This window comes from Corvus moneduloides, chromosome 27 (genome assembly GCF_009650955.1).
Source record: "Corvus moneduloides isolate bCorMon1 chromosome 27, bCorMon1.pri, whole genome shotgun sequence".
Taxonomy (NCBI): Eukaryota; Metazoa; Chordata; class Aves; order Passeriformes; family Corvidae; genus Corvus; species Corvus moneduloides.
Window position 1 is genome coordinate 4,850,585 of NC_045502.1, and position 21,690 is coordinate 4,872,274.

Sequence of the window (21,690 nt, forward strand, 5' to 3'; positions counted from 1 at the left end):
AGCTCCAGTGCATCACCCCCTCATCCTGCACAGCATTCACAGAGCTCCACACCAGACACACCAGGCTGGCATCCTCTCTTGTCCAGAACAGATCCTCCTCACTTGCTCAACTGTTCTTCCCAGCCTTACATTTCCCAGCAGCGGTCAAAGCAGAACACAGACTGCCAGCAATGTAAAAAATTAACTGAGGGATGGAAGATGAATTTTTGTATAGCATGAAAGAAAACTTTCTTCTGTTTTAGTTTTAACGATTTAGTTTGTAACTGAACTACAAACTGGAGGCCAGACAGGCAGAACTCAACAGAAGGAATGCTGGAGCAAAGAGGATAAACATTATTGGGAGGATAAACTGAGTCACAAAAGGATGACATTTTATTTTAGGATTTAAGATTCATACTTCAGACAAGCCCAGGCTGTAGCAAGCCTGAGTGTCCCAGAGGTGGCACATCCCTGTCCCACAGACACCCCACAGCAGGGCAAAACTCAGGTTCTCTCCCAGGACAAAGTACGTCTTAGACTGAGCATTTATACACATGCTTGTAACTTAAACTGGAACTCATTGTAACAACCAGCATCTGACATTTTAAAATGTAAAGTGTATCCATGAACTGCACAAGCACCCCTCTCTCTGTTCTGGTAACACTACGCTAGCAGACACACGGTGCCTGATTTAAGGAGACTTTTGTGCTTTCTCATTTCAGTAAACATCTCTTTGCTCCACATGACTCCACACAAGCACAATCCAGGATCTTGGGTGCTTCCTCCATAGTTTATACTTAACCAATTTCAGGTTTTAGTAGACTTTTTTTGTTGGGGAGCAGTACAGGAAATCTGAAGACAGCAAAGGCACCCACATGCAGCAGTTTGACTGCGAGTCTCACTTTTTACATGACCAAAAAATACTTCAGGAATTGCCAGTTACAAGAAGCCAGTAAAGGACCTGAGTTTGTAAATTTTCAGCAAACACATTGCCTGGCTTCCTGCATCTCTTCAAACCAACCTGATGCTCTCACTTTGTTGAATGATCACAGATGAACCAGCAGTGAAATGCAGGAACACATAAAGCAGAGCCAAATTCAGCCCAGGTCCTGAACTGCCCCAGGCACCAGCTCTGAGTTGGGAAAAGGAGACCCCAAGCAGCAGCTCCACAGCACTGACCTTACCTGATCTTGTAGTGACAACACTGCTGCAGCCAATGGCTCAGGCCAAGTGCATTGAGGAACTCGTTGCTTGCCCCGAGCTCTTAAACCTTCCCCTGCACTCAGGACACAGCTGGGGCTGCAGCACCTTCTCAGCTCTCAGCAGTTCCTCACCCGACAGGTGGGCAGACAATCACTTTGATTAAAACCACCTGCGAGCTGCAGCCAGGGCTGGCTGAAGCAGCAGGAGCTTCCCAGGAAGGGCACCTGCTCTCCCTGCAACCTGCTACAGCTGCTGCATGCGGGTGGGCATGCAATCATGGAATCAATAAGGTTGGAAAAGACCTCCAAGAACATTGAGTCCAACCTTTGGCTGAACACCACCACGTCAACTAAACCAAAGTGCCACATCTATCATTCCTTGAAGCATTCCAGGTACTGTGACTCCACCACTTCCCTGGACAGCCTGTTGCAATGCCCCGGGACCATTGACAGCCTCCAGGCCAGGCTCCCCCAGCACACCCACAGCCAGTCATGCTGCAGCAGCCCCAAACGCACCAGTGTGGGTTAGGAAACAGCATCTCTTTATAAAAAGGGGGGTTAGGGGAATCACATTTAATGGATTAATTTGGCAATTTTAGCAGCAGTGTTCTCTCTGCTAGAGCCAATCCTCTGCTGTGCTGCACCCAGAAAGGTGAGGCAGCAGGGACAGAGGCTCCCTGCCCTATCCCAGCGGGGCTTTTAGGGGCACTGTGGGCACTCACAGATAACCAGCCTTTCAGCTCATCATGTCCTGACTCCATTCCCCACACAGCTGGATATGTCAGCCCTCTCCATCATTTCACCTCATCAATCTGTGATGTTAAAGCCCATGGTTTATTTATTTCTTTACTTCACTAATAAAGCACATTATCTACAATGATTAATTTTGCAATAAAGAAACAACACTACTACAAATGGTGGTCTAAGACAACCTAGGGGACTCTACAAAGTTCACATCCTAAATCCACCTCTCTGTTAGCTGTGAAACATCATTCCTCAGAGTACTTGGCTAGTTCATGGAATTCTTCTACAACCAAGCCTGTGGCTCTGTCCCCATGTGGGGAGCAACCACCACTCCCAAGCTAAGGAATAATTAATTCACCAGTTTTGAGTGGGCTTGGTTCAAACCTCAAAAATGAGGATTTGTTATTTCATGTAACTGTGATATAACAGGATTATCTCAGACCTCAGATATTCATTCTCTTACAGTATTGGTGATGGATGAGAATACTAAATGGAAGGAGGAAAGATAATGAATGCAGAGTGGTATGGGTCTATGAAAAAGAGAACTAGTTCAATTAACAGAATAATGAATTTCAGCTTGGTCAATAAATGCAATCATTTGGGTGAGATATTATTTGTCTTTCATAAACTATTTGAAATCATACAAACATGACATTTTGATTAGGGCAAAAAAGACATATAATGATAGAGAGCCAAGTTGTCACAGATCAAACAGACAAAACCCCAGACTGACGGGTCCCACAGCAAGGGCAAAGAGGGAAAGACAGAGACGATACATTCCCTGCGGCGCTCCGTAGGGACAAGTCCTTGGCCTTCTGCACTCTTTGCCAGCAGCCTAAAGGAGCTATAAAAACATCACTGGTAAAGTGAGGGAGTGACACAAGCTGGAGGAGCTGGCCATGAGCTCCCCCCAGCCAAAGCCCTGGGCAGGCCAGCAACTGAAGCTTTGCACGGGCTTAAAATGGAATGATAGGTCTGGGCAGCAGCAGCTCAGGCCAGCTGTGCACGGGAACTGCCACGGCAGGCTGAGGATAGGGGATCGCAGCTGAACGCTGCTGCAGACAGGGGCCTGCACAAGGCCAAAGGCACAGGTAGGGGCAGAGAGCCCCCTCTGCCCCTGGTCCCCATGCCCAGTGCACCAACACACTGGGCACAGTGTGGAGACTCAAAGGCTACCTGGGTGCAGCACAGCACTGGGCAAAAAGGGCTCAGCTGGCGCAGCGATGCCAAGGCAGGCACCCAGTGAGACATTACAAGAGATGCTGATTAGGGAGGGCTCCAGCCCATCAAGGCACCACAAGGAAACAGGGTTAAGGCTTAAACTAAGCAGGTTAAGACTATAATGGGGTTTTTTTTACAGTGAGGGCAATTAGCTACTAGGAATTCTTATCAGAGTTTGTAACGGGTTCTCCACTACTCATTTATTAACTTTGATCATGAGGATGGGATCTCTGTCTAATCAGCCAGCTCTGGTTCATACAGGAATTCAGGGCAATCCTGCAGCCATGAAGACAGGAGTGACATGGTCACGAGGGTCCTTTCTGCAAGCATGCAAGCTCTTAACATCACCTCACACCCCTCTGCCTGCCCTCTTTACCTGCTATTTTAGCTGCTATTTCAATGGTTGTACATATCTGTACAATAACAGGTCTTTAGACATTGCAGACATAAATTGTGTGTGACCTCAGCCACTGTTTGGTGCATACGCATCACATGCTCAGGCGATCAGGCAAACGCCGGCAGCGGGGATGTGGGAGGGCTGAGATCAGTGAGGGAGCTCTGAGGAGCAGGATGGAGGAGCAGGAGGGTTGGCTCCAGCATCCCTGCTGCAGAGCAGCGAGACCAAGCCGCTGTACCCGACTGCCAGGTCCAGACAGCGGCTCTCCCGCCACCCAGCACCTCACTTGAAAACGGATGGAAACGTCGGGCAGTCGGGTGATTTCATCTTCTTCATAAACTTCTTGAACTCTTTGTTCTTCTTGTCCCACTTGTAGATGGCTGTCAACAGGTACTGGGTCTTCACCTGGCGGCCCATGATGAGGAAATAGTGGCTGAGGTTGTCCAGCTGATGGCAGGGACAGTCTGCCCCATTTTTTAGGAACAGCACCAGCTTCTTCAGGTTCTTCTTCCGAATGGGCCCCAGCTTCAGTGCCTTCCTCTTCCGTGGAATGATCATCTTGTCCCCATTCTCCTTCTTCACTTCCTTTATGGTCATCTTAAGAGCTGCAAAACAAGACAGGAGAGGGGAAAAACAAAACTCCTAAGCAGCCTCCACCGGCAAAAAGCCTCTGCTGAGTGAGGCTGAGGGGGCAGCAGTGCCGTGGCCCCGGGACAGCAGCAATGCCCTGTCCCACTGCAGACACACAGTGCCCCACTCCACTCCTGCATTCCCCTTCTCCCTCTTCTGCTCCTGAATCCTCCTGCTCTATGGCGTTGCCCTGGCCATGATTTGGCCCACTATGACACTCACACCCTTGCACCTGAGGTGGAGCTGCCCCATGCCCAGGAGAGCACCAAGGTAGAACACTGACCTCTTTGTTCCCCTTCCTCCAGCAAAGCACCCAGTACTTTCCATTTGAGAGGGGACTTGTTCAGCTGCCAAGCACAAATGTTAGCTGAGTAAATTAGGTGACTCCCCTGCTCTAGAGGCATGGAGAGACTCTTGAAAGGATCATTTAAAAGGTCAATTTGGCTTCTCAAGCATTTGTTTGCAGTCACGACAGCCCTCAGGTGCCTGTGAAACAACTTTCCAAGCACTGGATGTCTCTGCATCAGACCTGTGGAGACCCCGGCATGCAGTCATGTGCCTGCACCTTCCCTGGGAGAAGGGGAGTTGGTCTGATGCAACTTCCATGGAAAATACTCTCCTCTTTGGGTTCAGCATTCTCCTGAGCTAAGTGCAATACCCTCCTCCCCGCCCTCTCCCCACTCCCCAAAATAAAAAGGTTTTTTGCCATGACCATGAAGAGGAATTTTGCATACATGGGAAAAATGATGAAAATGTGTTGTACATTAAAACATCATTTCTGTGCCATTTGGCTCTGCCTTGTTTTTGGGGAAAAGCACATATGGCCAAAAATTGCTAACATATTTTCATCGTTTGGGAGTTTAACTTCAGAGCTGCAGATAACTAGTGCTCAGAGAGGTGATTTGTTGGCTGCTGTCCCTTCTCATTAGAGTCTCAGGGTGGTTGCAGGCAGTCCACAAGAACCTCTGGCTCTGGCAGGGAGATGGGTCCCCACAGCATCATTCCTTGAAGTCCTGCTCTGCTGGAACATGTAGCAGCAAACACATGTTGCTTCCTGGATGGGAGCACTGCTCACCGCTCCAGATGCAGATGGCAGCAGGACAGCACGGTGACAATCCCAAGCAGGCAGCAGAGACTCAGTATCACCCTCGAGCTCCCAGCCACTACCTTGGCAACAGGAGCAATGGTGTTTGTCTGTCCCTGTGCCAAAAACATCGCTTGGGTTTGCCAAGAGCCCTGTCATGTTACACTGTTATTGTACAGGAAAGTAATCTAGGACTGGAAACCTAAGTGAAATTTTCATTCCATCTGTTTTCCGAATTCAGGAGCTAAAGAGACTCCAGCTTTAAGGAGCTAAAGATGCTGAAACAGATCAGTCTGCAACAAATCTGGAAAATGAGGTAAGTAGTTTTCAAGCAGCTTTAAGCTCCATGACATCAACTGGGCAGCAGTAGCAGCAACGCCCCTCAATGCGAGCCCCACTTCCTTTATCCATGCTGACTTAGAGCCCTTGCACTAAGCACACAGGTGGCTGGGGCAGGAGGGATGGTAACACACCATTACAATGGCACAATAAAAGCCTTGCAAAATGGCTTGTTTGCAAACTGCTTTGCTGAGATCACTGCAAAGCCTTGTCCTCGTTGCTAGAGGAAGAGAAGTATCAGCCAGCTGGTGGAGGTGCTGATCTACTCCAAGTATCATACACCATGGAAGACAAAGAAGGCCTGGTAATCCTGCGCTGTGGGAGCTCGCAGCTCCTCCCTTCCCTGCACAGAGCAGTTTGTGAGCCAGCAATGCAGGTTCATGGGAGCTGCCCAGGGGACCCATAAATCCAGACGTAAACCAAAACCTCATCCAAACCTTGCTCGTGCAGAGCAGCACAAAGAGCCAAGATGGGACAACACCAAGGGGGATGAAGGAGGAGACTGACCAGAGTGCAAATAGTTTGTGTCAGGCTCTGTTCCTCCCAGCAGCAATTTCCTTGTCACCAGCAAGAGCCTGTGGTGCTGCCCAGGTAAACACAGCCTGGCTCAGGGACACGAGGCTTCGTCTGCCTTTGGTGTTGCAGGCTGAGCAGCCACACAAGCATGATGATCTCTGCTCAGCCCTCAATCCTCTGCTGTGACCTGGCTCCCCAAATTTCCTTTGTTCACTTTACTTGGGCCATATTCCCTAAGCTCCAACCCACATTCCAGGTGAGATTCCCAGGTATGAAAGGTGTGTTCCACGGTAGCAGGCCGGACACACAGCTTTGGCACATCCCATGCACACCAGAAAAGCAGTGCCTGAGGGTACGTTCGTTCTGATGCACATCCCACTCTGAGAGCTCACCACCACGCAGTGGGAGGCAGCTTCCAACTTACGGCTTTCCTAGAACATGGCATTGGGCAGGGGAGACCATGGTGCTGCAGCAGCTCGCCTGGCATCTCCCCAACCCTGGGAATGCTGCTGCACCAGGCAAAAGGCTTGAGCGGGATGCTTTGAGTCTTGGCTCCAAGACCCAGCTGAGCTGCCAGAGCAAACAGCTTCCTCACTGGGAACCTTGGCCTTTCCACTCCCCTCATGCCACACCAAATCCGTCTCAGCACCAAGTGGGAGAAGGGCCAGAATCGCCTCTGAGATCCCAGGACACGCTTGCTCAGACAGACCAAATCTTCAGCTGTGGCTGCCAGGCAGGAGCTGACCCCAGGGGAGTTATCCTCAGCAGGAACATGTGCCACCTTTCCAGTCCAGCAGCTGCACTGCAACCACAGGCTGCTTCGGCATCAGCTGTGGCACTGGCGGCAGCACCAGCCCCTGCCACTCTGCATGCCACAATGGCTCAAGAGGGCTGCAGGATCAACATGCCACCCACAAGCCTTCTTACCATTTACTTTCATGGGACACACACATGTTCCAGCAAACCATCTCCAAGGATGGCACTGTACTGGGGTAGTCGCCAGCTGAAAGCAGGAGCCCCTGTACTCTGTTCACAACCCACTACCACGCACCATTCCTGTTCCCCACCGGCCCCTCCACCCCCCTTTTTCAGCACAGGACAGCCTGGGACCAGAACGCCATCTCTGCAGCTCTGCCTGCACGGGCAGGGGCCCCACTCCAGCACCTCATGTGCAGGAAAGGGAACGTGAGAGAAGGGAAAGCTCCACTGTTCCTTCAGCCTCATTTTTCCTTCCTTTAGAAATCGCTGAGAAGGAAGAAACCTGCCAGAAGACACATTAGGGCTGTAACAGGAGAAGGCTGCAGGCAAGGACCTGTCAGTCACAGAGAAAAAATAAACAGCATGTATTGATTGTTCTGCAGTCCCCAGTGCCACAGAGCCCGTTCAGCAGGATCCCCTCAGACCCCAGAGAAAGGGCAGAAACAATAAATAAAATCACTAAGAGAAACAGAGCGTGGAATGAACTCCTGGAATAAGAAACGAGCGCTGGCTGCAGCCCAGGGCAGCTGGGGGAGGCGGCTGTGGGGGCACTGGAGACCAGTCTCATGCTTCCTCTTGCATCCATCGCTGCCCCAGCACACCAGCACTACACTAAAATTTACACCACAGTTACCCCTACATACCCGATCCAGCCCCCGTGCTGCTCTGTGCTCAGGCCAGGGTTCTGGCACCCCTTGCTGACATCCACCCCAAAGTTGTCTTACTCTCAGAGAAGTGGCCAAGCTGCCTCAAACCAGCACCCTAGAGCCCATGTTCATCCTTGTTCAAGCAAAGGCAAACCCAGAGTTCTGTTGGACCATGAGGCTGGCAGTCTCCTAGCACCCCTCCAACCCCCAGCATCTTGTCCAAGATCCTCTCCTGCCTTGTTTGTGTTCACAGCTCACCACAGCTCTCTTCCTGCACTGTACTCTAGATGGACACCAGGGCTGCTACACAGCCACCTCCAACACTGGCACAGCCACATATCCATGGTGGGCAGAGTGCTCCTCAGCTCGTCTGTAATAAGCTGCTGGCATGCAAGATAAACCTGCAGTAACGACACAGCAGGAATCAGGGCAAGACCTACCAACAGCTGCCCCATGCAGCACATGTTAGTTTAAACATTTATTGTACATGTCTGGCTTTGATGAGGATCTGTAACCTGTCAGCTGCCAGTGTTTACCTTGGTGGACGTGCATGAGAAACCTCAGTCTGAAGGTCTGGGAGTTTATAATAGCGCCAGATAAACAGCTTTCCTTGAGAAATCACCCCATGACAGTAACCCCCCAAGACTAAACAAAGATCCAAGGGCCATGCACAGTGGTTTGGCAAAAACTTCCTGAAGCCAATGCCTTCTCCACTAGCCATACCCTCTGCTGAGATGTCCTTCTCACCCCCACACTGCCTTCCCTCACAGGGCACAGGTAGGACCTGCATTGCATCCTATCCCGTGCTCCTGCTCTCCAGCTGGCTACAGATGGGCCACATCTGCCAAGAAATATTTCCATCCTTTGGACACTGTCACCACCTTCCTTCCCAATAACAACTTACACTGTGGGCAAGTCACTGTCCCAAGCTGCTCTGCCAAGGTAGGGAATTCTTCTGCTTTGGCCTCTGCTCCCCGTTGTATAACTGTCCCAGAGCACGGGAGGATATTTAGCAGCAGAAGTTGATGACAACCATGCGGTTAAGTTTGTATTTCCCTTCCCAGCACTTGCTTACCAGCAGGACATCACCTCGGCTCACGCCTTGCACGCCTCTGGCAAGGGGACAGGTATTGCAGTGGCCCACCTGCAGCAGATCCACTGCTGCCACCAGCCAGTGCCCCTTGCTCCTTCTCTGGGATGGAGGTCCCCAGGCTACAGCCCCTGGACTGGGGCAATGCCTCTGCATCACTGCAAGCCCAGGCAGGCAGCTCCTATCCAAACCAGGTATGATCCCAGAGGCCGTTTCTCCCTCCCCACCAGCTGGGAAACTCCCTGCAGTCCCTCCCTGTGTGTGCAGTGGGGAAGGGGCAGCTCTGATTCAGCTCCCATCACATGCCCACCCAGAACAGAGCTCTGAGCACCCCAACTCTGAGCGCTCAGCACTTCCCACTCCCCAACCAGGCCACGCACTGAATGTCTGCTTCCATTCCCCAGCCAAGCCAGAAGTATGCACATTCCTGGGAAACTATTACATGGGTGTTCCTGTTGATGCTTTTCCCTGTTAGAAAAAGCCTGAGCTGAACTTAGAACTTCTGGCATACCAAACCTGCAGGAGAGTTGAGAATTCATTTCCAGCAGAAAGGGTAACACACCAGCATGCAGAGCAGGTTTGGGTTTGCATAAGCACGCTCCAGTACAGGGCACATTCAAGTGCTAATCCCCCAGGAATGCACACCTTGTTCAATATGCCTTTAATAATCTTCCGGGAAAGTTACATACACCAGCAAGGATGTCAAAACCAGTTAATTCTGGGTTTGATCTGAGAAAGCTAATATATTTCCTTGTGATAATCTTTTTTTTTAAATGAAGTTCAGTTTACCTCTGATTGTCTGACTCACTCACTCATATTTAGGACAAAGCTTTCAAGCAGCTTTGCATTTTTTAACTCGCTGCTTGGCCCTAGCTAGATAAGGATTGGCTTTGGATTTTTACACCTAGATTTGACAAGAGCAGCATCACTTCGCTCAAAAGAAACACAGCAGTTTAAGCAATCTGGGGAAGAAGGAGGCTGGTTTGCTTCTTCATGCTTGCAAGCAGAATACTGGTCCATGCTATGCATCATTTCTGCAAGCACACAAGAGCTGGAACACCAGGGTTGAGTTAAAAACCTCTCCCCACCCCAAGATCACTAAAGAACCGACACTACAACTTTTGCCCCATCCCCAGCCCAATGTGCCCAGGAGGGGCAGGAGAGATGCCCTGCACTGCCACCAGAACTTGCCATCTCTGTCCCTGGGTGCGCTCAGCTGTGGGAGCTGGACACATCCCAGACCCATCCAGACCAGACCCCTCCCATGCCCACCTCCGCATACCCACACTGACATCTAGAGGCACACGTGCCTGGCCTTGGGGACAGATCGCAGGCCACACCAGCAGTGCCACAGGCAGGGAAACGTGGCAGTCCCAATCTAGCCCACACAGGAGCCATGCTGCTCCGTGCCCACCTGGGAAGCCTTCGCGTGCCTAGAGTGCTCCTTCTTACCAAACTCACTGGCACAGAGGTGCTCCACAATGGCCTCTGACTTCATCTCGTTGTCACAAGGTGGACACACAGTTGTTCCTGGCAAGAGGAAAGAAATTAAGACAATTGAGAGGTGGCGAGAAGCCAGAACAAGTAGTACCACAGAGCCAGACTGTCCATGCTGTCAGACTGCCACCCTCGAGGGGGACACGTGCCCATGCACCCTCCCACAGGCTCCCAGCTCTGTGGGACAACACCCTACTGGGTGTAAGGAACCATCCACTGGCTTACATGGCAGCACTGGCCACAGGTAGCCTTCTGCCAGCCGCACTCCAACGCCGTCAGTGACCCCAAGGCCAGCCACAGGCAGGGGTAGGCAGCTGCTAAGAGCAAAAGGACAGCACTGGCAAAGAGAGGAGTTTTCAGGGCCAGGCACTCAGCTGAGGGGAGCCGCTTGCCAAGGGGCATGGCCCACAGCCTGCTGACATTCCCTCCCCGTGTCATGCCAAGGCAGGCACACAATGCCCAAACCCCGGCACAGCAGGAGGATGCTGTCCAGAGATGGCTCAAGTGCCAAGGGACTACCCTGGTGCCAGGCAAGGGGGTTCAGGACTGCGACAGCCCAGTTCAGTGCAGTGTTCCCCTCGGTACTAGAGATCATCCCACAGACTGCCCAGGCAGTGCTCAGGAAGCCCCTCACCACCCTCTCTCCTGCTTTGCCCCAGAGCAGCACTGGATGGGGACGGACCCGCACAGCTCTTGCGGGTGCCGCCACCACCAAGACTGGTCATCCTCTCTTTTGTTTTGAGCCCAGGGCAGGCTCATGGCTCCAGCAGAGCAGAGCCATCTCTGCTTGCCAGTTGCTGGCAGTGGCCAACATCTGTCTCTCGGGAAACACCAGCCCAGGGGATTTCACTGGGATCTGTCCTGGGAGGAAAGCTCACTTCACCCAGAGAGTAAGAATCTGTTTCCAGGTTCCCATCTGCAGCTGGAGCAGAGACCACCCAGCAGCACAGACATAGACTTGAGCTACTGGCAGATGAATTTATTGAGGTGGGAGATGCTGCTTGTTCCTGGTCCAGCAAGACGGAGGGCTCTTCCCACACAAGGGAGTTATTCTCAGGGACAACACTACAGCAAAACATCTGCCAGTCCCTGCATGTAAACTGAGCACTCATGGCCTTCCAGCCCTCAGCCAGGCCAGCAAACCCACAGCACTGCTGGACCGAAAAGGCAGAGAGGCATCCCAGAAAGAGGGGTGCAGAGCCAGCACGGCTGGCGAGGGAGGCACAGCCAGGACCATAGCATCATGTCTCCTCAGCCACAGATGCCCCATGGGGATTCAGGCGAGACATTTGTTTTCTGTGGCTTGTTCTTCCCCTTTCGCCACCCCCAAATCTGTTCTGTGCCAAATGCTAATTCCCGGGGACATGCACCATGACTTTATTAATCACACATGCAGTGCAATTGGCCTTCCACTCGCTCCTATGTGCGAGTCACAAGTCAGCCTTCACAGCACCAACATCCACCTCCACAGTCCCACTCTGTACCTCTGAGAGCTGCCCATCATCTGGATAACCTCTTCTTCCAGAACCCTAACATGCAACTACCACTATCACCATCTAACTCAGAGTGACACAGGGAGAAGCCAGCCTCTGGAGATATGATGACATCCCTAACACTTTATTTTTAAAATCAGCAGTCAGAATATTTCTTTCCAGGCTGCCCATTTAATGAGCTCATGACAAGGGAGAGAGGGTGCTCGTAGGAAGGTGACACAGGCCCAGCCTTCCATCTGTTGCAGAGCCAGCAGTTCATCACTGTGCATCAGGAACAAGCGGGGGGTACCTGCCGTGCCAAGCACTTCAATCTGCCTCAACAGCCGGAGTGCACATGAGGAGGCTGACCAGGCCTGCACCAGCCAGACAAACACGAAAGCCACCGCTGCATCCATTCTATGAGCTTTCCAGGCAGCCAATTAAAAAATAAAAAAAAGCAAACAAAAATGGAAAATAATACTCATTGTTCCCTGGTGCAAATACAGGCTTTGTTCTAGCTATGCTCCAGCAGCCCCTGAACAGGCTGTAACACACCCAAGGTGGCAGGGACCCCTGCCTTGCTGTGCCAGGGCCCAGAGCCAGCAGCCATCCTGTGGGCTGGACCTGGGAGCCCCTGGGTAGCCCCTTCCACAGGCAGCAGCTTTGCCCATGCACAATCCCCCTGCCCTAACTTGATCAGGTTGCTCAGAGTCTCACCAAACCTGACCATGAATGTTTCCAAGGACAGGGCATCCACCACATTTCTAAGCAATCTGTGCCAGTGTTTTACAACTCTCACTGCAAAAAACTTCTTCCTTATATCCAATCTAAATCAACCCATCCTTCAGTCCTGCCTCCTGCAGCCCTTTCACAGCACAACAGGACTGCAGGAAGCACTGTCCCCTGTCAGGGGGAAGAGAAATTGTCCTCCACTCTGCGTCACCACATCACACTACAGTCAGGAACACAAATGCTGGGGGCCAGCCAGCTTCTACACAGTTCTGTGCCCCAAGGAAACTGCTGTTCTGTGGAGCCACAGCTACCTGAAAACTGCAAACCCTCCCATCCCTCCTGAGGCACTACAGCAGACATCTCCAGCCCATCCTCGGGGCCCACTGCAGGTTGGCTGGGGCCCATCTGCTGCAGCTGACGGCTCAACTCCAAGCACAACCTCAGCCTGCCTCCAGCTCACTTGTTCCCTGCTGACCATTTTCCAATGCCTGGCTGTAGAGCCAGCTTACTCCAGGGGCAAGAGAAGGAATGTGTAATGCTGTATTAATCTGCAACTCCCCTGATGCATCCTGCGGGCCTGCAGGCTTTACCGCCTGTGCTTAAGGAGAAAGGAATTCAGCAGGTCAGCTCTTTGAGAGGCAGAAACAAATTCCAATTTCAAGGTGTTAATGGGGAAAAATACTGAAAGGGTTTGTTCTTATTAGTACCAAGAGAAAAGGGGGGGGGACACTGCTTAGTTCTGACCCTCTTTGAATCAACAGGAAACACCCTGTGCCCAAGAGCAAAGGGGCTCCAGGAGTTGGTGCTGACAGAAAACGTGGGCAAACCATGGGCAGGGTACACATAGCAGAACCCAGGTGGAAGAAAGTACCCAGCCAGCCCAGGGACAAGGACTGAGCTGCAGGTCACCCAGAATAACTCTGCATCTGCAGGAGGTGGCAGTACCAGAGCCAAAGTAACGGGTACCTTATGGGCCATCTGCAGATCCTCTGTGGCAAGCAGGAGATCCAGCAGTGCTGGTTCACATCACAGCAGTGCTTGCAATTAAGTTGGAGTTTTCTTTTTTCACTCCAAACTGTTTGAGGCACCAAAAGAAAGCAGTAGTGTCCCACCCCAGTGCTGCCTTCAAGACAGGTCCAAAAGGTTAAGAGAAAGTTGTTAAACTACACAACAGAAAACCTGGCAGATGCTGCTCATTTAGAAAACTGTTCCCAGGTCTTGGCTCATTAATGTCTGTAAAATGAATGAGCTGCACACAGCTCAGACTCTATTTTGGACCCTGGAAAGGGCAGCTCAGACCCAGCTGCCCCAGGAGCACGCTTGGCTGCAAGTCCCTGGGGAAATAAAAGCAACCTTTGTACCTACAACACAGGACATAGCTGCAGTCTTGACCAAGGGTCCAGGTTCACATAGGACATATTAATTTAGAGTATTCCTGGAAAACAACAAGGTTTCTCCAGCAATTGCATCAGTAAGGACAAGCCAAGCCAGTATGGCTGTGCTGCCATCACTGTAAGGAGAGGCTGGGTCCCCGGCAATGAGATCAGCCAGAGCTCAGTCTCCCGCCCCCCGGCACTGGCACAAGCTTCACATTCCACCTGCCTCTGGATGTCATTGCCGAGATGTGACATGGGCTCCTGTGTACAGCGCCTCTGGGTACTGAGCTTGGGTGTCCCCCCCGTGCCTGCAATCCCACAGCCACTATGCCACTGCTTTCACTGCCCTCCGCGTGCCCCTGCACAGCTCCTAGAGACACCTCAGGGTGTCACCCCTCTGCTGCAGGATGCACTCTGTTCCTGTCCTGTATCAGAAGGACTCCCTGAAGTATGAGTCCTTTCAGGATGGGCAGGACGACATTGCACAGACCCTGCCGGCTGGGTTAGTCCTCCCAGTCGAGCACCACACACAGCCTTTGTCTATACAGGTAACTGCAAAGGGCAGACGACCCTCCAGACACAGCGCAGAAGCCACGGAAACCACTCAGCCCCACTCCTCGCCTGTCCCCGAGCTCCTCCCGAGTGCCGGCACTTTTCCCCCCCCGTGGAATCAGGAGTGACAATTCCTTTCAATGAGGCTCTGCTCGCCAAAAAGCACTGTACTCTCTTAGAGCCCTCTGCCATCTCCCTCTACAAACATCCCTCCTCCTAGCCTCTCACAGTGCTCCAATAGCAAACGCCGAAGTGACACCAGGATATTTATTTATTTTCAAGTTTCCAGCAACAAGCCAGACTCACTGCAACTTGAACAAGCCAGTCTGGCACCACAGAAACGTGCTGCATGCAATGGAAACAAACATGAACCACGTTCACTTTCCCTAGTCGTTTTTGGGCAGACTCTTCCTCCCTCTCCAGCCCACAGCCCACCCGAGGGCAGGGTTGGATCTCCACTGCATGCCCAGCCACCAAGCTGTCCAGCCTCTTGCCCTAGAACTGCACTGGACGTGGGGGATCATGCCAGGACTACTGTCACTGTTGACTCCAGTCAGACAGCACTTTCTGTGTCATGAAGACCATGCATTCTCCTGCTGCCCAGAGCAGCCCTGCAGGAGTCAGGCTCAGGAGCAGAACCAGGGCAGCGCAGTAACTGAGGATGGAAGGTCACACCCTGGTCCATCAGGGCTGGAGCCCAGCCCCAGTGTCTGTGCAGGGATCAGAACAGGCACAACCCCACCATGTCCCAAACAGCCTGTCCCAAGGCTCCAGGATAGGGATGAGGAGCTGGTAGGGGATCCCACCTTCCTTTGGACAGGAGAGCACAGAGTGCTCAGAGACTAGAGGAGGGCTGCTGCAAAGAAGAATTCAGACGCGCTTCCTCCAGCCACAAGAGCCCCTTCAGTCCCATGTGGCCCCTCCTGGGCTAGCACTTGCCCTGTCAGCTCAGAAAGGAGTGCCAGGAGCAAGGCTGCTGCACAAGCCATGCCTTACCTTTGGGCCTGGAGACCTCGGTGGCATTGGGAGCTGTCATAGCAATGCAGACGTCATCCTGGGGAAACTGGTCACACTTGAGCATCTCTGGCCAGAAGAAGCCAAAGAACTGCATGACAGGCTCACAGGAGTCACGCACGGCCTCGCAGAGCCAGCGGCAGGGGTAGACCGGCCGGTCCAGGCAGACGGGGGCAAAGAGGGAGCAGAGGAAGACCTGGGTGCCCACATGGCAATTCTTGTTGAGCAGTGGCACCCAGCTGCTCGCCTGGTGCTTCACCTCGGCCATGGTCTCGTGGTCCAGCAGGTTGGGCAGCACCATCTTGTCGTAGCCCACGCTGTGGCAAAGCCGCAGGTCGGCAGGGATGGCCACACACTGGTGGGGTTTGGCGTAGAAGCGCCCGCCAGGGTAAGGGCCCAGGTCTGACTGGTAGCTGACATAGTCGTACTCGCTGGCCACGCCACAGGCCAGCAGCCCGGCGGCCACCGACACCAGCGCCCGCAGGGCGGCCCGACCGGGCCCCCCCACGCTGCCCATCGCCGCGACCCGCCGACGGTGGCCCCGACAGCACCGGACGCCGCTCCCCGCCGGGCGCCCGCTGCCGGCGGCCGCCCCCGGGGACTCTCCTCGCACCCCCGCCGACGGCCCCTCCGCTGGCCCTACCGCCGCCCCTCGCTCGCTGCCCGCAGAACCCCGCCGGACGCCGCCCTCCCGCCGCCCCGGCCCCGGCCCCGGCCCCGCTCTGGCCGCGCGCCGGCCGCGCCGCGGGTTTGTGAGCCCGCGGCAGCCAATCAGCGCGGCGCCGCCCGCCGCGCGCTCGCCCGCCGCTGTCAATCAGCGGCCGCGGGAGCCAATCCCGCCCCGCCCCGCCCCGCCCCGCGCGGCCCCGACGGCCCCGCAGCCCGGCCCGGCCCGGCGCCACCTGCAGCGGCTGCGGGCCCGCGGCCCGGCCCGGCGGAGCGCAGCCGGCCGCAGCTCCGAGCACCGACAGACCGGGGCGCATGAGCTCACCCCGTAGCACCGCTCGGCTGCATCCCCGGTGGGCGGCCCGAACCCCCCCCGGAGCCATTCCCGGTCTCTGAAGCCGGGGCGGCTCTGGGAGGTCCCGGCGCTCCTGAGCGGCTGTTCCAAGGTTGCAGATATTTCTGTGAACCTGGACTGGACCGTGCAGAACTCATTTCCCAGTAGACAAATTCTAACAGGAACTATGGTATTGGAAAGAAAAATTTTAAAAAAAGAAAAAAAACCACCAACAACAAAACCAAACCAAACAAAAAACAGGAGAAAGGGGGTCTGTTCCGTAAAGTGGTATCGCATCTGGGTACGCGGCTGCAGATGTGCCGGAGGAGCAGGAGCTGCATTCCCTGTTCCTCCACAGCAGCACCAGCCCCTCGTCACCCTTACCTTGCTGTGCTTCTCAGGGCTTGCAAAGGCTCGCTGCCCTCCAAAGGCAGGAGCTGGGTACGTGGAGGACGGGCTGTGAGGCTAACCAGGTGTGTCAGCACAGGCCTGCGCTCCCGCGGCCGCTGCGGGGCAGAGCAGGGTGCCCCTTGGTGCAAGCCAGGCAGGAGAAGCTGGCTCCGTCCTTGTGTGCAAGCTCTGGCCATCGAGCAGCTCTGCCCCCTGTGTGCCCACAGGTCCCTGTCCCAGGGAGCTCTCCTGAGCTCCCTCCTCTGCAATCCTCCAAAGCTCCCCTTCCTGCTGCTGCCTTTGGCTCTAACAACTTGTACTATTTAAAACAGGAACTACACCTCATTGAGAGGTAAATGGAAGAAGCTCTGCAGTTGGAAGCCTGAAAGAGCTACTTTCACCTGAGGGCCAGCAGACGAGAGCAGCCAGTTAGCGCCACTAATGAAGTGAAGAATTTAGCAGTAAACAAGGGACCCGCAGAATGAAAGAGGCAGCTGGATGGAGCAGGCCCTCTCCTGCTACTTGGGCTCAGGAAATGGTGGCAAAGCACTGATCACTGTTTCCACCAAGAAACAGCTGCAAAATGGACTTCTCATTCCTTGAAAAATTCTGACAGTATAGAATTTGCTTTTACCAAAACCAGTTAAGAAACACTGCAACATCTCCTTTTGAGAATTTAGAAGATAGTGCTGTGTCCCAGGAAATAGGTGTAATGTGGAACAGGGCACTGATCTGCTCAATCAATATTTACTCAAGCATCTTTATTTGCACCCAGGTGTTACATCCATGGGTACAAGTCTCTGGTTGGGAACTAAACTGTGCCAGTGCCTCTCCATTTTCCATGGCAAGATCATAGGAAAGCCTCAGAGCCTCTCTATTTGCAGAGCAGCAAATGGGTGTGTTTGACTTTGGCAGTGCTACGATCCTTCTGTTCCAGGCTTAGGCATGTGATAGGAATATCATAGGTAGGCAGGCAAGGTGGGGACTTGGGAAACTCTTGTTCAAAAGTTGGAGAGCTCTCCAAAGGCAACAGCAGTAACACCGCAATAAAACTACAGTCAGGGTTCCGGTTATCTGCAGGTCAGCAAATACCACATGGCAGCAGGTAAATGTCCTGTCATGGTCACTTCAGGGATATGTGCCCTGGAGCATCCCACACTGATTAGTGGGGTTTGCTGCAGTCCTGACACACTGAACAGTAGCTGCTGAGCCTGCCACAGTTCAAGGCTCTTGATCCAAACAGAAAAGCTACAGTTCAGCATGCCTTGGCTGCTAAATCTGACCACATGCATGGCCTGGACAGTTCCTCAGCTTGGCTCAGGGAAGGTCTTTTCTGGCTCCCTTCTCTCCTCTGTGGCAGATATCCACATTCATGACAACAGCGCCTGAATGGGAATCCAAGAGTAAATTGTAAACTGAAATACAATTGACCAGCAAATACAATTGCTGGCAAACCATTTTTCATTTAAAAAATATAAGAAACTAGGGAGAAGGAGGAAAGAACCCAAACCAAATGAAAACGCCAACAACTCTGGTCTAGGCCACTAAATTGTTTAATACACAATATAAGACCTCTTAGAAAGCAGCTGCCCAAGAAGGGCTGCTCTTCCAACAAACCTCTTCCAGACTGGGCATGAACTTTTCTGCGCGAAGCCTGCGCAGCCATTTCCCTTCATAATTATGTAGCCCACTGCTTCTTAAATATCTGCCTTGTCTCTAATGTCATAGCCATTTATTGCTGCCTTTCCCACAGGGGCTAACATTTTCTTATTGAATAATGAGAAGCTTTGCATCACACATCATTCTGGCTGTCCTGAGACCTCTCCTGCCCTGTGAAAGCCCAGTCCAATTAACCGTGCCTATTCCTGGCTCCATTGTTCATCCCGGCAGCCTGCAGGACCAGGCGCTCTGCCCTCATCTGCAGCTCGGCATCCCACTCTGCTCCGTGTTCACCTGTGGTGGGTGCTCAGTGGTGACAGGGCAGGTGGCAGGTGACATGTCCCTGTGCTGCTGGCAGTGGTGTTCTCCCGCCTGTCCCGTCCTCCCTGCCCACACTGGGCACACTCTGCCCTGGCCACCTGGTGCTGGAATGCGCCTTTCCCTGCATGCTGCCCTGGAGAAACAGGCAGGCATGGGATAATAGAATATATTAGCCCTGACTCCATTCAGGCCCTGGCTCTTTATGAACAAAGCCTGCTAACTGAGCTGATTTTTGCCAAATGACTGGCTTTCGTGCATGAGCAGCAAAGTGGAGCCCCCAAATACTCCCATGCAACAAGCCCTATTGCCCAGGGCTCATTGTTTTACTCCTGCACTTGAGGGCATGGAGGAGTCACGGCCTTGCCTGCCCTGGCATTTCTTCTCCAGTTTCCCACCACTGCATTAGCCCCGTCTCAGCCCCAGCAGAGGCAGCAGTGATGGGGGAGATGAGACAAGCTGGCCACGGGTCCCTGCAGTCCCTGTCCCAGGGCTCACACTGTCCCTTGGTGCCCATGCCCCCTCTTTGGGGGGCAGATGGGACGCACCAGCAGAGGCAGCCCATCTGCCATGTCCCTACATGGAGAGCCCACCATGCCACCCCTGCAGCAGGACAGCTCCTGGACACCCCCAGGGAATATTTCCTTTAGATTAGACCCCCCTCAGCCCACTGAGTGCTGATAGCCCCTGCCAGGATCAGTCCCCAGGGAGGATGTTGTTTTTGCCATGTTTGTTTTCTGTTTTTCTCAGCAGATTGCTCCAAGACTCCAATAACACTGATGCAGCCAGGAACACTCCCTCATCCCATGATAAGGGAATCTGCACAGGGAGGTTCTGCAGCTGTGGGGACCCGCTCTGATGCCTCAGCCAGGTGCCCAGTGCCCCAGGGCTGCAGGAGACACCTTCACCAAAAGCTGGCCGGCAGCAGGGCCAGGATCAAGGCATGCAACAATTCCAGGCAATGTCTTCTGTTTGTGTGAAATTAGCACCAATAAATGCTATAACTATACACGATCAACGACGGGTTTACTAGCTAACATATAAAGGACTACGAGAGCTAATGCCTTCAGCACTGCTGAAACTCTTGACCGTCTGCCCCTAGTCCCAGGAGAGAACCGATGGCAAATGTTTACAGGGGCTTATAAATATTTATCCTGTAATAATTTGCTGCATTACAGCATATTCTTCTTCACAAGGCTCAGCTTTGCCCTGGGCCAGGTGCAGGCTGCTGAGAGGGTCTGTGGTGTATATAAAGTTTGCCTGAATAACACACAGCAAGCGCTGGCATTCAATAAAACAGCAGCAGCCAAGCTGCATGCATGAAAGGCACTGCAAGTCATTCCTTACCCAACAGAAGAAAAATGTGGCTGGGGAGCACAGGTGTGCAGGCGCATTGGTGTGGGTGCAAACCCCTACAGGGTTGCCAGACTAACCTGGGGAAATGCTGCAAGTCACTGGGGAGCTATAAAATCACACTGCTGGGCTGGTGTGATAGGAGTCTTGGCCCAAGAGTGACCCCATGCTGCCTGAGGACATGGGGACCCTCGGCTGCTTTTGTGAGGACCCCAAAGGAAGGGAGCAGGAGACTAGCCCACCATGAAGAAACATCTCCTCATGCTTCTTGCTTTGTGGAAATCCTATCTGCCCTCTCCCCTCTAAAAATTTTTGAGCCATCTGTCCACTTATTTATTTATTCTTCTCATGCTAAATGTTTTGCAAGAACATAAGATGCCTGTGGTTTGGAAACCATGTGATAATCTCCAAGCAGGACCAGAGATGGAGTTCAGAACTACTTTCTAACAGGAGTAAATAAGCAGATTGGAAAGGCTCCATTGTGTATATTCTAGGTTGCTATTTTCTTAACCCTGTTTCATTAAGATGGATGGAGTTTCTGCTTATTAGTAATTTGGCAAGTTCCTCTTTGTGTACACTCTGCACTTCTCACTAATGACGCTGTGCTTCAGTGATTAACAAAAGAGACTTCCAGCATAGTCAGTGAAAACACAGCCACGCACTTGGGGCACTGGGATGGAAACCCAGCGTTCTGGAGATGCCATCTGTGGAAGACAAGGAACTGCAGGGAACCCAGCAAAGGAGAAGCTGCTGGTCATAAAACCTTTCCTGACACTCAAATAATTTTGACCTGAGGACATTGGTTCTTTGATTTACATGCATAATTGCAGAGCTGACAGAGCCTATAACAAAGTGATTCAGAGCCCTTCCTCTGCTGTTCTTAAGACACATCTGATGGAGATGAAGCTGGCACTGCTACTGCCTGGATTTACAGCTGGCCATTAAAGTATGTTTACAAGTCTTTAGTACAGTGTACACATCTGGTAAATCATTGATTGCACAAATAGCTCCTCCTGTCATGCTCCCTCTCTCAACTTTTCCTACTACTCTGGTACCCAGCCCAGAGCCCGTGGCCAGTGGCGGTGGCCAGCCGCAGGCAGGTGCGCATGTGGTGCCCAAGCAGACAGACACACGTACCCACAGCTGCCTGGGTGTCATCTAGATGCTGTTGGACACACAGCTACACAAAAAGGCCCATGTAGATCCTCAGCATGAGGGTCACCTGATCTGACCTTACCTACATGCAGTGAAAGGTATTCTTGCTAGCACGTATTCAAATCCCTTAGTGCTCTTGGCCACATTGCTTTTGAACCTGGCCAGACCAATCACCGGCACAGGGCAGAGTCCCAGGTGGGTACGCAATGAACAAGAGAGGCAGCTGTTCCTTCCTGGGATACTCATGAGACAAGAGAAGGAAATTGGGAGCCTTTGCCAACCTGTCATCTGGCTTCCAGGGGGCCAGCTGGCTGGCATGAGCCACACGCCACTCCTCAGAGCTGG

General features: G+C 52.8%; 1 protein-coding gene across 1 annotated transcript; it reads right to left on the reverse strand.

Moving 5' to 3' along the window:
• Positions 1–350: 350 nt before the first annotated feature.
• Positions 351–16,062, reverse strand: SFRP1 (secreted frizzled related protein 1). Its single transcript, XM_032092125.1, has 3 exons — positions 15,453–16,062; positions 10,280–10,357; positions 351–4,148 (listed from the first exon to the last, which is right to left on the reverse strand). The coding sequence occupies exons 1-3, from the start codon at positions 15,985–15,987 to the stop codon at positions 3,826–3,828; spliced, it is 936 nt and encodes a 311-aa protein (XP_031948016.1). The 5' UTR covers positions 15,988–16,062; the 3' UTR covers positions 351–3,825.
• Positions 16,063–21,690: the final 5,628 nt, after the last annotated feature.

Bases quoted from the DNA above. Each gene is read 5' to 3' on its own strand.
- SFRP1 (XM_032092125.1), bottom strand. From the start codon at position 15,987: ATGGGCAGCGTGGGGGGGCCCGGTCGGGCCGCCCTGCGGGCGCTGGTG. The intron at 10,358-15,452 runs GTAAGGCATGGC...TCCTCTTGCCAG, and splicing joins CGAGGTCTCCAGGCCCAAAG to GAACAACTGTGTGTCCACCT. The intron at 4,149-10,279 runs GTAAGAAGGAGC...CTTGTTTTGCAG, and splicing joins CCTCTGTGCCAGTGAGTTTG to CTCTTAAGATGACCATAAAG.